General features: G+C 42.4%; 1 protein-coding gene across 1 annotated transcript in view; it reads left to right on the top strand.

The window, feature by feature from the left end:
- MCPH1 (microcephalin 1) overlaps positions 1-16,058 on the top strand; it is a 248,444-nt gene that overhangs the window by 55,435 nt on the left and 176,951 nt on the right. The window contains exon 9 of the mRNA XM_080796602.1: positions 5,343-5,452. Coding sequence (XP_080652728.1) covers positions 5,343-5,452 — 110 coding nt within the window. The remainder of the gene's footprint in view (positions 1-5,342; positions 5,453-16,058) is intronic.

Consider the following 16,058-nt stretch of genomic DNA (forward strand, 5'->3'; position numbering starts at 1 on the left):
GCATTCATCCTGTGATAGAACACATGGTGTCTGTGCTGACTTCCCTTGGTCTGTGGTCACTCTGGGTTGGGAAGGATTATGAGGCTTCATCCTGGCCTTGCAGGAAAAAGATGATAAATAGCACTGTCTGCTTAAAGAATGATTTGTATGGGGGCACCTGGGTGGCTCAGTTGATTAAGCATCTTCCTTTGGCTCAGGTCATGATCTCAGGGTGCTGGGACTGAGCCCCAAATCCAGCTCCTTTCTCAGTGGGGAACCTGCTTCTTGTTCTCCCTCTGCACTCCTCCTGCTTGTGCTCCCTCCCTCCCTCCCTCCCTCCCTCTCTCTCTGTCTCTCTCTGTCTCTCAAATAAATAAATAAAATCTGAAAAAATATTTCATATATATTTAGTAAGAACTAAAACCCCTCCAATCATAGGCATTTAGATATTCAATATTTTGCATATTCTGAGTATTCCTTCAAGAGAAAGTGTGAATTACTATTATATCAAGTAACTAGGCACACTATACATGTATTTCTTAAATATTTTGAATTGAAGAGCAATGATTGCTCCTTTTAACAATTCAAGTGACACACAAGTATTATATTGAGGAGAGTGTTTCTCAGCCCTCTTCCCCACAGCCTGCCAGTCTACTCGCTGGAGGTCAGCAATCCCAACAGCTCAGCATAGATCAGTCAGTTTTAACTGGAAGGCTAGCTGCAAGGAAAGTGTTTCAGCCCATCCATTTTCTGATTGTTTGATTTGCTCATCTATTTCACTGAATCCTTAATGTTTGCTATTCACCTACAACGTCCAAAGTATTGGGATAAATACAAGGAGAGAGAAGGTTGATGTGAAGCTCTAGCCCTTTCCCTTAACAGAGCTTAGACGGGGAAGATACAGTCTAGATCATTCATATGCAAGTATTAGAGAATTTGAAAGATGGAGAAGTTATTCCCAATGGTAAAGGTTATCTGGTATTAAAACAAGTTTACATATAAAAGTCACATTTTAATGATCTCTACAGTGATTATAAAGGAAAAGATTCCACATCTTTTAATGATCATGATTAGGTTTATTTTTATATTCATAAAGTGAACTTGATTTCTTAGTAGATGAATATACACCCATACACACACACACCCACACACACATACACTCCCCTCTCCTATTTGGTTAATTGAGTTTTGTTTGCATAGAACACATGAATAACTTGCATATATCCCAAATCCCAAAAGTATATATGGAAAGTTTCTCCTAGGTCTCTCTTAAGGCTCTTTCTACAGTCTTAAGATTATATATTCTACGTTGTTCTTAAATAACTTATTATTCAGATTTTGGGGACTCAGAAGAAATTTCTTGGTGGGATGTTGCTAAAATTTTTGGATATGCTTTTTCATGTTAAATATATGGATTCTTTTTTTTTTTTTTTTTAAGATTTCATTCATCTATTTGACAGACAGAGATCACAAATAGGCAGAGAGGCAGGTGGGGGGGGGTGGGGAAGCAGGCTCCCCACTGAGCAGGGAGCCCAATGCGATGCGTGGCTCGATCCCAAGACCCTGATATCATGACCTGAGCCGAAGGCAGAGGCTTTAACCCACTGAGCCACCCAGGTGCCCCAAATATATGGATTCTTAAATGAACCTTCAAAAGCCTTTTCATCGTTGGTACAGTTGGTCTTGCAGGGTATTTTGTACCGATGAATACTAAGCGTTTAAATGTATCATTAGTACTAGTGTTAGTCTGGATTCTGTGTCTTTTAAGTAGGAAGTGGATATGCGGGAGGATAGATGTGGAAAAGAAGAATGTATTTCTTACTCCTCTTCTGTGAGCACAACAACCACATGGACCAAATTTGTCTTAAGGACATTTCTTAAGTCTCTGAATTTTTACACTTCTCTCCCTTTCCTAGCACTTAGGTTACCTATGTCCTTATGCTGCCTTAGCCTGGTTTTGCCTCTAGGAGTCACTTAGTATCAAAACCACCTCTTAATCCTGCCCATCTCTGTTAGGTGAGTGGAGGAGGTAGTGATTTAACTAATTCCTACTGAGAAGTGAACGAGTTCACTTTCCAACCTTCCTGGATGTACTTGTATACGATGACATCGTTAACCCAAACAGATTTCTAATTGATGAAATCTCGGGCAGTATAACTTAACGGTAAATGTTTTGGGGCTGTGAGGGTCTCCTCTCTCTGACCGTTTTTTGAAAACTAAGGGAATCACTTGTTTCATGAAGTTGGAATGACAATGAAGGGAGAGACAGGAGTCTAGGATTTTCAACCTCGACCCATAGATGGCTGGTAACATTCATCAAACAAGGACCAGGGGTGTGTTGGTTGAAATTTCTCTGTGACAGTCAAGATAGAGGTGTGTTAGGTAGTAGGATATATCAAGTCAGACCCTTGCTGGGACACACCTCTTGGCAAGAGACACGGAGTTGGGACTGTAGGGTAGTGGGACTTACGGGACATGGTGAGACCACCCTTGGGATGTGAGTTGAGAGCTGATGACCGCCTTGAGAAACTGCAGCACTTGAGCAAACAGCAGAAGTCATCAGAGGTGGGCAAGCAGGAAGATGGGAGGAAATATTTGTTTCTGGGCTGTGGTGAGGAATAAAATCTGGCTGCTTTCCCCTACGAGCTTTTATAGTTATTTTGCATTTTCAGCTGCTTGTGGTTTACTGAAATATCCTTAAAGAAAACATAGTAGCAAATCGCCATAGCTGAGTTTGCAGAGATGCTGTTTTACATACGACATAACTCAGAAGGGGAGATTCCCACTCATGATGATTCGGCTTAATAATTTTCTGACTTTACTATTGTGTGGCTCCAACATGCGCTCAGTAGAAACTGTACTTGGAATTTTGAATTTGCGTCTTTCCTGGGGCGAGTGATATGTGGTATAAACCATGTGCCTGTACAGTACAACACTCTTTCCATACTACCTTGTGATGCTGGTCAGCAGCAGTGAGCGAGTCGTAGCTCCCAGGCAGTCATGACGGTTAGTAACCCACACAATGACAACCACCCTCCCCTCCTACAAGGATTCTGTTTGTCACTTTCAGTACAGTATTTGTTAAATTGTCTCAGATAGTCAACACTTAATCATAAAATAGGCTGTGTGTTAAGTAACATTGCCTAAACATAGCCTCTTGTAAGTGTTCTGAGCATGGGTAAAGTAGGTTAGGATAAGCTCTGATGCTCGGTGGGTTAGGGGTATTAAGTGCATTTCAACTTCCAATGTTTTCAACTTAGAATGAATGCATTTATCTGGAATAACATCGTAAGTCGAGGAACATCTGTTCTCGTATCATTTTGTGATACATTATGTGAGAAAATGTGAAAATGCCATTAGTAATATTAGTCTTAAGTTTTAAGAGGTTGTGATATATTTTTTAGATCTTTATCTTTACAGAATGTTTCACAACCTATTGTTTTAGGCTAGAACTGAAGCAGGTGGCTGTAACAATGGTTTTTGACATAGACACATTAGCAAGCAGGAAACTCACTCATGGTGCATTAGCAAGAGTGCTTTGGATTCTAAATTTTATCTGTAGTCCTCTACATTTCTCATTTTTTTTTAACTTTTCTTATTTTTACATACTCTTGCTTTGAAAAACATTTAGATCAAAAAAAAAAGAATAGTGGGTGCGTTTAATATTTATTCTACTATTCCAATTACTTATAATCTTAGATCTTAAAGATCAGAAACCTTGTAACCATATCCTGCCCTAGGAATTAGAAGTTCTAGGTGTTTTCAAACAGTGATTGTGGAATGTAGTAGAAAGTGATACATGTAGATAGATACTCTTACCTTCAAAATGAGTAAAAGAAACTTAGTGTAGCTGAATCTTAGAATAAACAATCAATTGCAGAATGCATGTCCAGTAGCCCCTCTCCTCAGTAAGGTCTGTGGTTAGCTTGCCAGGACAGAGGTGGTGGAATATACCTCAAATATAAAAGATAACCAAGGGGCGCCTGGGTGGCTCAGTGGTTTAAAGCCTCTGCCTTCGGCTCAGGTCATGATCTCAGGGTCCTGGGATCGAGCCCCGCATCAGGCTCCCTGCTTGGCGGGGAGCCTGCTTCCTCCTCTCTCCCTCTCTGCCTGCCTCTCTGCCTGCTTGTGATCTCTGTCTGTCAAATAAAATAAAATAAAATAAAATCTTTAAAAAAAAAATAAAAGATAACCGAGGAGATAGTAGGGTCAGCATGTGATTGGTTTGAGATCTCTAAAAGGAATTTAGTATTAGGGTTAAGTGTAAGGTCGTTCAGAACCTAACCTTAACACACTTTTAGAGTCCAAGTTGCAAATAGCAAGTAGTTTGAATTCAAGAAAATATTTAACCATTGTTGTGCATTTTGTTTTCACTTAACCAGAATCTTACTTTTTTTTTTTTTTTAAGATTTTATTTATTTATTTGACAGACAGAGATCACCAGTAGGCAGAGAGGCAGGCAGAGAGAGAGTAGAAAGCAGGCTCCCCGCTGAGCAGAGAGCCCGATGTGGGGCTCGATCCCAGGACCCTGGGATCTTGACCTGAGCCGAAGGCAGAGGCTTTAACCCACTGAGCCACCCAGGCACCCCCAGAATCCTACTTTTGAAAGAAGAGTTAGAACTTTCAAATCAGACCCTCCAAAATTAGTCGTAACTGTTTTATTAGAGCATCCTATTTTATCTTAAATATTTGCAAAGCAATCATTCTCATGTATGATTTTTAGTTTCTGATGGCATGACATGTATATTTGCCTTGTATTATATTTACTTTTGAAGTCTGCATTATATATTGGGTTGTAAACTCCCCAAGAGTAGGATCAGTGCTTGTGCATCTCTGCATCTCCAGTGGGTAACCCCTGATTATTAGACACAGTTGATAAAAGCATCAGTGACTGACTAGTTGGACGATGTGGATGGTGGGTTGTGTGGAATGGCTCATCATCACTTCACTGTGCCTGGGATATGAGGGTCCCCTAGGCTGCCATTTGCCTTTTATGCATTATTCTGTTGCTCATTTTGGATCACTACATAAAAATCTAAAAACTGGGGATGGAGTAGAGCCTATGGGCAGACATTTTCTCGCATTGCCCACTGGACAGGTGGGCTCCTGTGGAGCTGGTATGTTATCACCAGACAGGCAAGCATTGTTTCTGACCCTCGAGTTAAGTAATTGCTGGGGACACTGTAGTGGATAAACTCAAAGTTCTAAACAGACCTCACAGAGCAAGTCTGTGATGTTTATTTAAAAGGACTGGCACTTTCATCTTACCAGTATGCATAAGTTAATTTTTATTTTGCTTAAGTTGCATTAGTATTCAGTCCCTGTAAAGTTCTAACTAATCTTCAAATCCTCTTGGATTTCAGGTGTAAAAAACGGACCAACAAGGCATGATGTTTTAGATACCTCATTAGAAGCCTGTGAGGACCGCATCAGACCTCAGGAGGCATCGAAGAGAAGAGGGAAAGCTCAAAAGGTTGGTGTGTGAAAGTATTGTTTTAAACTTTCCAGTGCCACTCCGTCATAACGTTCGACTCTGGGTTAATGTCACTTAAACTAGTCCAGCTTGTCCACCTTGTATTTTACTTAAAAGATTAATAATGGGTGAATGTTGGTAAAGTCTGACAGCAACCCTGAGAGTGTGGGTCATATTCGGGACGGGGGGTTAGTACTGGTAGAGCAGTCTTTGCCCCCACTTTGCCGAAGCACTTCTTGCTATAAAAACGCCAGCAGCTTCTCTCAAGCAGAGGGTGTCCATTGTGCCAACGATTGTTTTGTAATCGAATAAACATTCACTAGGCAGGAGGGGAGAGCCTGAGCTGGTGAAGGGTTGACTTCAGGCCATCGGAGTGAAAGGTCCCCGTGGCTTTGTGCTTCAGCTCTCGATGCTGGCTCTCACGCAGCACGCTTATGTGAATAATGTAAGGAGGATTTAACATTTTCTGATTCTTCAGCATCCACCTTCATGGCTTAAATTTAAAATTAGCCACTCGTTATCTTACGCCTCATTCATACGAGGCCGAGAAAGCATAATATGTTAAAACCTGATTTCCACACGATGGAGGAACGGCCGGGATAAACAAGGAACAATCTGAAAAGAAGCAAGGACACCACTTAGAGTGCACTGGGGCGTCCCTGTCTTCCGGCCAAAAAGGGGGGCCGATGCTACCTGAGGAAGAGAAACACGGACATCTTCCTTATACTGGCTGTGGTTAGAGACGTTTAATATTATGGATGCCACGAAAGTCTGCGTGGTAGAAACTTTGATTTCTTTATTGATGTGTTCTGGTTTGTGTCAGAAAAAAAAAGCACGGAACAGGACTCCCCAGATGGAAGGAATCACTTGTCAGGTGTAGCAGTAGATCTGCAGTGAGGTTGTCATAGTCCCCTCACAGGGGAGTGGTGTAGGTGACACCAGGCCACTAGCGTCCTGTGCTCCAGCTGTCGGGAGCGTCCCTGCACCTGCCACAGTGCTGTGCCTCATGTGACAGCCCGTATGCACCCCTGCTTTAGATGGCCACGCTTTCAGGTATTATGTACCCACTGTACACCTCCCAGGGGTGTTTTCTTAGGCAAACAGGTGTACCGACTCATCTCTTTCTCGGTATTATGCCTGTATTTAAACCAAAAAAAGTGCCCACTTAACACTGATTACTTATTACCATAAAAATCCTTCACCCTGTCTGATCACAAAGCATGAGGTTTAACTTGGAAGTTAATATTTCAAATGTTTGACCTTGCCTGGCTTCTGCCTGGGTCACCCTGCACTGGGTCCATGGAAGATCATGGGCTGGAGACATGGGTCCTGGACGGGAGCGTCATCCCTTCATTCTTACAAAGCCTCTTGCCCTAAAGGGCCCCTGAAATGGGAGAACCCCCATGTGCCCTACCCCTCCCAGCATTACTGTATGCATCGAGTGATAAATGCTACACCAGTGGGGAGTGCAAGGTCGCGTCTGTGTTGAGGATTACTAATAAAACAGGTGGGTAAAAGGGAAAAATACAGAATAATATAGACACGCCTTCAACTGACAGGCTCAGGAACAAAAAGAGTTAATAAATTTAGTTATGTCACTTCCTTACATTTGTTTTAACTTTTGTTTTGAAAATATTTTGTCACATTACTTAAAAAATTTTGTATTTTGGTTTTTTTATCGAAGAATAGTTGACACACGGTATTTGTTTCCCTGGAGCATGAGTTTCAAGTGCACAACATAGTGATTTGACAGCCATATATGCTATGCTGTGCTCCCCCCGTGTGTAGCTACTGTCTGTCACCACACACGCTACCACTCACCATATTCCCTGTGCTGCGCCGTCAGCCCCCGGACTGACTCACCCTGCAACGAGAGGCCTGTGTCTCCCACTCCCCTTCACCCATTTTGCCCATCCTTCCTCCCCTTCCCCTTTGGCACCAACCTGTTTGTTCTCTGTATTTATGGGTCTGTTTCTGCTTTTGTTTGTTTTTTCGATTAGTTTTGTTTGTTTTTAGATTCTACATATAAGTGAAATCGTACATATTTGTTTTTCTCTGTCTGACTTATTTCACTTAGCCTAACATCCTCCAGTGCCATCCATGTCATTGCAGTTGGAAAGATCTCATTCTTTTTCATGCCTGAGTAGTATTCCGTGTGTGTGTGTGTGTGTGTGTGTGTGTGTGTGTGTGTGTGTGTGTACCATATCTCCTTTATACATTCATCTGTCAATGACAGTTGGGTTGCATTCATATCTTGGCTATTGTAAATAATGCTGCAATAAACCTAGGGGTGCACATATCTTTTTGAGTTAGTGTTTTTGTTTTCTTCAGGGAAATACCCAGGAGTGCAGTTACTGGATCATACAGTATCTTTATTTTTAATTTTTTGAGAAACCTCCATACCGTTTTCTGCAGTGACACTCCTATCAATAGTGCACAAGTGTTTCTTTTTCTCTCCATCTTTGCCAACACTTGTTATTTCTTGTCTTTTTGATTCTAGTCATTATGAAAGGTGTGAGGTGATATATCCTTGTGCTTTTAATTTGCATTTCCTTGATGATCAGTGATGTTGAGCATCTTTTCACGTGTATGTTGGCCATTTGGATGTCTTCTTTGGAGAAATGTCTATTCAGGTCCTCTCCTATTTCTATTTCTATTTTGTATTTTTTGAGAGAGAAATTGTGCATATAAGCAGGGGCTGGAAAGGGCAGAGGGAGAGAGAGAGAGAATCCCAAGCAGACTCCACACCCAGTGTGGAGCCTGATGTGGGGTTTGATCTGAGGATCCTGAGATCACGACCTGAGCTGAAACCAAGAGTCAGACACTTAACTGACTGAGCCATGCAGGCATCCTGTCTCATGGCTTTTCAAATTTTTGTCCTTATGTATTTCCTCGTTTCCTTCTGGATATTTTCTATTGATTTCTTTTCCATTCTCCCTTTCCCTCTTTATATATCTATTCTGATGGTAAACATATATTTGATTTTTAAGTCCCATTTATTGTATTTTTCAGTTCTCATTTTTTTTTTAAGATTTTATTTATTTTTTTTGACAGAGAGAGACACAGTGAGAGAGGGAACACAACCAGGGGGAGTGGGAGAGGGAGAAACAGGCTCCCCACAGAGCAGGAAGCCTGATGCGGGGCTCAATCCCAGGACCCTGAGATCATGACCTGAGCTGAAGGCAGAGGCTTAACCCACTGAGCCACCCAGGCGCCCCCAGTTCCCATAATTCTGTTTGCATGTCTTTTTGTCTTCTCTAGTTCTCTGCCAAAATTATTAATCTTGTCTATCTTTGAGTATAACAAATATTTATTTTGAAATCTGTACCAGGTAACTCCATTTTCTGGCTGCATTTAGTTTCTGTCTTTATAGTCTGTTGTTTCTCTTTGTTTTCAGTCATGTGTTTCTCTAATAAGCCTGGTTTTTTTTTTTTTTTTTTTAGATTTATTTATTTATTTATTTGACAGACAGAGATCACAAGCAGGCAGAGAGGCAGGCAGAGAGAGAGAGGAGGAAGCAGGCTCCCTGCTGAGCAGAGAGCCCGATGCGGGGCTCGATCCCAGGACCCTGGGATCATGACCTGAGCCGAAGGCAGAGGCTTTAACCCACTGAGCCACCCAGGCGCCCCATTTTTTTTTTTTTAAAGTCATTTTATTTTATATTTTATTTTTTATTTTTTTAAGATTTTGTTTATTTATTTGACAGACAGATCACAAGTAGGCAGAGAGGCAGGCAGAGAGAGAAGGGAGGAAGCAGGCTCCCTGCTGAGCAGAGAGCCCGATGCAGGACTCGATCCCAGGACGCTGGGATCATGACCCGAGCCGAAGGCAGCGGCTTTAACCCACTGAGCCACCCAGGCGCCCCAAAGCCTGGTTATTTTTGATTCTTACCAGGAACTGAGATGATTTGAGGTCAGGCTTCTAACTCTGTGAGGCCAACTATCCCCTGGGGAAAATGGCCTTCAGGTGCTGGCTCACCTCTGAAATTGCCGCCTTCTGTGCTTCGCCGTCTCATCAGCTCATCTGGACCTTCAGATAGCTAGTGTTGGCTTGCTTGCGTGCATCTCGTCAGCTTTACTCATTTTTCACAGCGGGGAGGTTGTTCTGAACTACTCAGTTTACCATTCTTGGAAGTAATGAGTGAATTTTAACAACTATTAAAAAACAAAAAAACCAAGGTGGAGACAGAATAAATCCTCCTCTGAGAACAGAGCAGTGAAAGACTAAGTCAACGGCAAGGATTTTTAAGTTGAACTTTCAAGTCACTGGTTGCAACAGACACAGTAAACATCTCCCGAATACTAAAAACAAAAACAATTCAATAAAGAATTATAGAATCTCAGAATAATAACCACCATTGGAGGGTTTTGGTTTAGGACTTGTTTTTAGTGGGAGAAGTCAATTTTTAAATCGGCAGGAAATTGTCATTTTTAGAATCATTACTTTAAATATATGTTTATGAATGTGTTGAATCTCTTTTGAGAATCCAGCTAAGCAGTTTCATACCTCTATAATCTTATAATATGTACATTAATGACAAGGAGACATATTCCTCCCATCTTTTCAGAGGGAGAAAATATAACATGTTATGACCAATCTTAACCTGTTTTCTGTTACTTACTTAATATTGTCAGACATGAAGTCCAAAGAAGCTAAATATAAGACAAATGCTAGTCCTGTGGTAAACATATATGAGAATTCTTTTTCTACAGCGTTTTTTCATTTATTCTACTTGTCACTTTTGTTGTTGTTCAAAATATTATTATCCTCAGCAAAATTTTTCTTTTAAGGTAAATCATCACCTGGATGCTTTTCACAAGTGGCCGTGTTTTAAAACCACTTTTGGGAGCCACCTCTGCCAATCAAGGGTGTCCCATTAGAGAACAAGCTGTGGGTCAGAGCCCAGAAATGTGTTAGCTGCCTTACGTAAGCTTGGAGGCTTCGAGGGAAATGGAGGCCCGAATACCTCATAATATATGAGTATACTTATTTGACAGTGGTTAAAGAAAAGAAGAAGAAAAAGAGAAAGAAAAGACCCTACACACCAGATCACAAATGCTTTGATTTCTACAAGTTTCTTAGGTAGAGGACAAATGATGAGTAATGGCTTGCATATGTTCCAGTAATGGCTTAGTCTCACATTTCTTCCAGGGTATGAGCCTCTAAGGACACCGACTGTGTCCTGTTCCTCTTACAGTACAGAGTACCACATGCAAAAGAGGTGTTCAGTAAGTATTTGCTGAGTAAATCCCTTCTGCTGTTTGAGTGAACATGCTATCCCATTTCTGGTGCTTTTAGCCATCACACAATGTCATGATCATCTCAGTGTCCCTCATTTGTTTCCAAGTAGTCTTCCTAAACTTGTAGGATTGTCTTGTATCAGTGTAAGTGGGAAGGTTTTGCACGATAGTACGTTTTTGCTAAAGGCACCGATCCCTGTGCTGGACGACCTGCATTCCGATCCCAGCTCCGCTGCATATTGGTTCTATCATGTTGACTTAGGTACTTAATATTTCTGTGTCTCTGCTTCCTCATACATAAAACAGGCATTATATTAGTGCCAATCACAGAAGTTTTTTGCTAATGAAATGTGTTGAAATACACAGTGTTAAAGATGGTATCTAATATACAGAGGCACTCAATAAATGTTGGCTAGTTTTTCCAGCACAAGGGTGGGTGACAGTGATGCCCACATACTGATTGTCCTTGTTTGGCAGCTATGACTCAAAGTTAACTGGGTAGGTCTCTGTCACTCTGCTTGCTTACTTCCCTACTCCCCAGAGACTGCCATGTGTCTTTAATTAAAATGGCCTTCCAAATTCCAGGATGTTCCAAACGATGTCTCTTCCTGCATTTATTGACCACAGTCATGCCTGGGCCAAAACAGGATCTCTGGGCACAGAGGGAAGGAGATTTGGGCTTTTATTTTTTGTTTTATAGCTCCCCACCTGGCTCAGAGATGATGGCCAACCGTCCTGGTGAGAACCTCTGTTACATGGGCTGCATCTCTTTGAGCCATTGGTGTGAAATTACTCCTGTTACCTCCCCGACGGGGCAAGAGGCGTGGGTTTGTAGTCTTTTGGTGATTTGCTTCTGCAAAGTTCCCAACAAATACTTTTTGTTTTTTCTAATATCATTAGAACCATCTGAAAGTAACAAAGATCTGCTAATGGACCTGTGGGAGCTCTATGTAACGTGCTAATTGTTACCCCCTAGAGCTGCCATGCTTGAGCACGGTGACCTCTTTTTGGATTGAGTCTTCTGTATAAATTGAGTCTTCTATTTGCCCTCCCACGGAGGGGCTAGCAAGAATGTCTTGGAGAGTTCTGATTGTGCCTTGGTTGTGGAGGCGGTGGAGAGGAAGTTGTAGCTCATCAGCTTCTCTCAAGAAGGATGCTTGCGGTGGAGGGAGGCTGGAGGAAGGAATGGAGAGAGGAGAGGCTGTCTGGGGACAGGGATGGGATGTAGAAGCCTTCTTAAACAGAGAAAATGGGCTGTGTGAGCCACTTTTTGTTAAACGAGGTTATTTTCGCTAATAGCATCTCTCCTCTGAGAGGCCCCTGAGTGAGCACTTCACTGCTCTGGAGACCGATATTTTATGAATGTACTTCTGCCGTTTGCAGTAATTCCAGGACTTTGGCTGTTTGCCACTAGATAGTGGACTCGGCTGGAAGCGTATAAGCTTGTGGGTTGTTTTGTTTGTAAGTGTAACTGTCAAGTTGCAATAGCAGTGACTCATCCCAATGACAGGTGATATTTATTTTGTTTTTTGAAAATTCAGCACGAGTATGTTGTTATTACCCGTTTAGGGGAATTGCCACACTTCCTTGAGGATGACACCCTTTATAAATGTTCCCATAAATAATTACCCATTGTTCAGACCTGCTGTATTCAGTCAGATAGGCACTCATCTCCTGTGTAGGGCCTTTGAGTGCAGATAATCTGAGAGGTGAGCTTACAAAGATTGAAGTTGATTTCTAACAGGTGTATAAATGACGACCTGTAATTGCTTTGATAGATCACTTTTGGCAAAGCGTACCCAGAGTCAGTGGTGACGGGAATGTGCTCGTTATGACAGGTGTTGCGTCCCCGGCAGATGTTACTTTGCAAAGCTATCTGAAAACCAGCTGCCTCTCCATGGTGCAACAGTGCTTTGGACTCCCATTAGTGTGTTATTTTTTTTTCTTGTTATATGAGAAAAAAATATTTATGTAAGAAACATCAAAAAAGAATCTTCAAAGAGCACCGCCTTCTCTTTACTATGTTTTTCTGTGTTCAATACAGAATAAAGGATTTTGCCTGTATTATCGAATGTGTGCTCTGTTTTGGATGGGAAGTGGTGGAGATGAGGGATAGTCAGGATGGCTCTGAGTCATGTTCTCTTGTGCCATGGGTGGTCACCGTGGGCCACAAAAAGCTAGGTGCCCGCCTCGTACTCTCCCCAGCAGGAGGTCTGTGGGGCCCCGCATGGGGACACTGGAAGCAGTGTGTTTCTGAGCTGCCGGTAGGCATCCCGTGGTCCAGGCAGACAAGAGATGACCGTTCCAGGTATAAAGAGTTAGAGCCGCTCGTTGGTAAGGCATGCTTGCTAAATGATAGTAAACTGTGGCCACCTGGTTTAATCTCTTTTAGATCTGCAGAAACTCAAAATAATTTGCTGAAGTAGCAAATCTCAGTCTTTACATTAAAAAAAAAAATCAACTGAACACATTCTTTGTGGGTAAAGGAAATGACAGATCAGTCAAAGATGCCCAATCCCGTGTCTCCCTAGTGAAAACGCTTACTCTCTGCTGGGCAGCCAGCATGAAGGGAAGCGTGCGCACATACGTGTTAATTCTCTTCTCGCCACCCCCTGCCTCCACCTCCCCCCGCATCCACTCGACGCTCAGACGATTAGTCCGGACTCATCATGGTTACTCTGTTCCTCTCACCAGTAATGAGTTTGGGAATATGACTCACTTCTGCCCAATAAGATGCGAAGGGAAGTCTTACTGGGAGGTTTCTGGAAAAAGTGTTTTCTCATTCGAGATAGCCCTGGGAAGAAATGCTCTCCTGCTCCTCAGAGCTTTGTTATGGCTGGATGTGTCTCCTGGAAATGCCTCAGCCTCAGGACCAAGCCAAAGAGTGAACCGAAGAAAGGAAGTGGGGGGAGGACTGCAAATCTTACGGCTTATTTCCACTGACATCAGAGACGTGTGAACAAGGGACACGTTGTCTCGTATGTCATGCTCCTAAGATGGGAGAGATCGTACACACAGAGAGAGGCATAGCTGTGTACACTTGTCCGAAAGGCTGGATGTCACCATGAACGTGGGTGGCTTTCCCAAGCAGGTTTTTCTTGTCTTCTCCAGGGGAACAATAACCCTCTCCAGTGATAAGATATTTATTACTGCTCCTTTTGTGTGAGGTCTATTCAAGCCTTCTTACTCATTCTTAAAGGTATTCCTTTCCAAATAATATTAGAGCTATAAATTATTGGGTATTAATCCAGGATAATTTAGTAGCTTTAAAAGGGATGGGAAAGCACCATTATGGAGAAGGAAAGTGGTTAACTCCAAGTGTGACAGATAAAACCACAACTCAAAATCAATGAGGCATTATTATGGCCTTTGTTAAAAAAATAAAATATGAGGCATTTCAAATAGATTTTGGCATATGCTTTTGTGGCTTTTGGACATGAGTTAAGATTTAGTTAATGTATCGGTGATGAGTCTGTGAGAGAACATAATATAGTATAGAATGGCCGTCAAACGTGGTAGCTCAGTCTGGAGCCCTTCTTATTCTGGTCTTCATTATCAGTGAGTTTCAGTTTTGAAAAAAAATTTTTTTGGAAGCTAAGTGGTTCTATTTTTCTGCATAAACGTCTTCCACTTTTTACTTTTAAATAAATCCACTGGCTATCATCTAATTCTGCTCATTTAATAAAAGGCACTGGCATCTTTCCCAACATTGATCAGGTTATGGCTTCTTCCTCCTTTTTTTTTTCTTTTGGTATTTTTTTTAGTGTGTCATTCCGGTTTTTTGGGTGAGGATTTAACACAATGCAACACAGTTTCTGGGACACTAGGAATCAGAGACGGTTGAGGAGGGTTGCAGTTTGTGACCCCTGTGGGTCAAGGGTAGAGGCATGTTTGATTCAGAATAATAGCACTGGCCTGGAAATCCCATGGATTTGCCTGTGTTCCCCCAAATCTATCCCATCTGCTTCCTAAGGGCCAGATTTGGTCAGTGTAGGGCTGTATTTGGAGTGGTTTGTAAAAGGGGCTTCTTCCCTTCCCTGAGACTTACAGGTGGTTTGAGCAAGTTTCTTTGCAGGGTCACACCAGAGGGTTCAGGCTCAGAAGCCCAGTGACCGTCTCTGTGTGCAGGTGACAGCATGTGACCAGGACCAGCCCTCCACTCCCCTGCCCTCCTTTATGCCCTTTAGATCCCCTTCTCCCACCATACACCGTGTGGACTCAGACTTACGTAGTAGGTGATAATTCACTGCTGTTGTGTGTTTGGGGAGGAGGGTGCTCACGTGGTCCCCGATTCGGCCACGGAGAGAGGCACCTGCAAGCTGTCCTCCTGACTCGCTCTGTTCTCCTTTAAGTACTACCGTTTCTAGAATATGAAGGTGTTCTACACTCATATTTACCTTCCCTGCCCTGGCCCCGTTTCTCCGTGGAACGCCGTTCCACTGAGAGGAGAACGGACTGTGTAAACACAAGGTCTGGCATTTGGCATCCTCACCCGTGGGGGCCGCTGTAACAGAACACCCCAGACTGGGTGGCGTGTGAACAACGGACATTTATTTCTTACAGTTCTGCGGGCTGGAAGGCTGGGATCAAGGTCCAGCAGATTCGGGGTCTAGTGAGGGCCGGCTTCCTGGTTCGTCTTCTGTATCCTCACATGGCCCAAGGGGCAGGGAAACTCCCTGGGGACTCCCGAGTGGGCAGGAATCCCATGCATGAGGCCTCCACCCTCATGACCTCGTCACCTCCCTAAGGCCCCACCGCCAAATCCATCACATTGGGGTTAGGGTTTCGCCATGTGGACTTTGGGGATACAAACATTCAGTCAGGAACAGTGCCCTCAAGGCGTTGAGAGCCTCGCTGCCGCCCGTTCCGCACACTCAGAGCCGGGCGATGTGCGTGTGTGTAGACGCCAAAGGGGTTTCAGTGTTAGATACTAAGTTTGCTGGATAAAGCATCCCAATAAGTGAGATGACATATGTGTATTGCCTTTTTTTTTTTTTTAACATATGGGTATTGATGAATAACTTGGTTGTACATTTTCTCTATGCTTGTTTTTTTTTTTTACTATAAAAAGTAATCTTTTCCAATATGTAAGTGTTCAGAGTTGATACTCATGCATTATTGATCACTATTATTGTGTTATTTGAGAGCATTTAGAAATGGCTTATATTATTTAGAAATATGAAGTCTCTCTGATCCTCCTAATGGAAAATAAATTTTATGTAAGGGAAAAAAGATAAAAGGGAAGACAATTAGGTTATGAAAAGCTTAAAAAAAGAAAATTAAAGATTTTTGCCCCATTTTTGGGCAGTGAACCCAGCTATAGAGCATAGAATTTATCATCAGATTAAAAAGTGGATATTAGTGAA

This window comes from Martes martes, assembly GCF_963455335.1.
Source record: "Martes martes genome assembly, chromosome: 2".
In the NCBI taxonomy this organism is placed as follows: Eukaryota; Metazoa; Chordata; class Mammalia; order Carnivora; family Mustelidae; genus Martes; species Martes martes.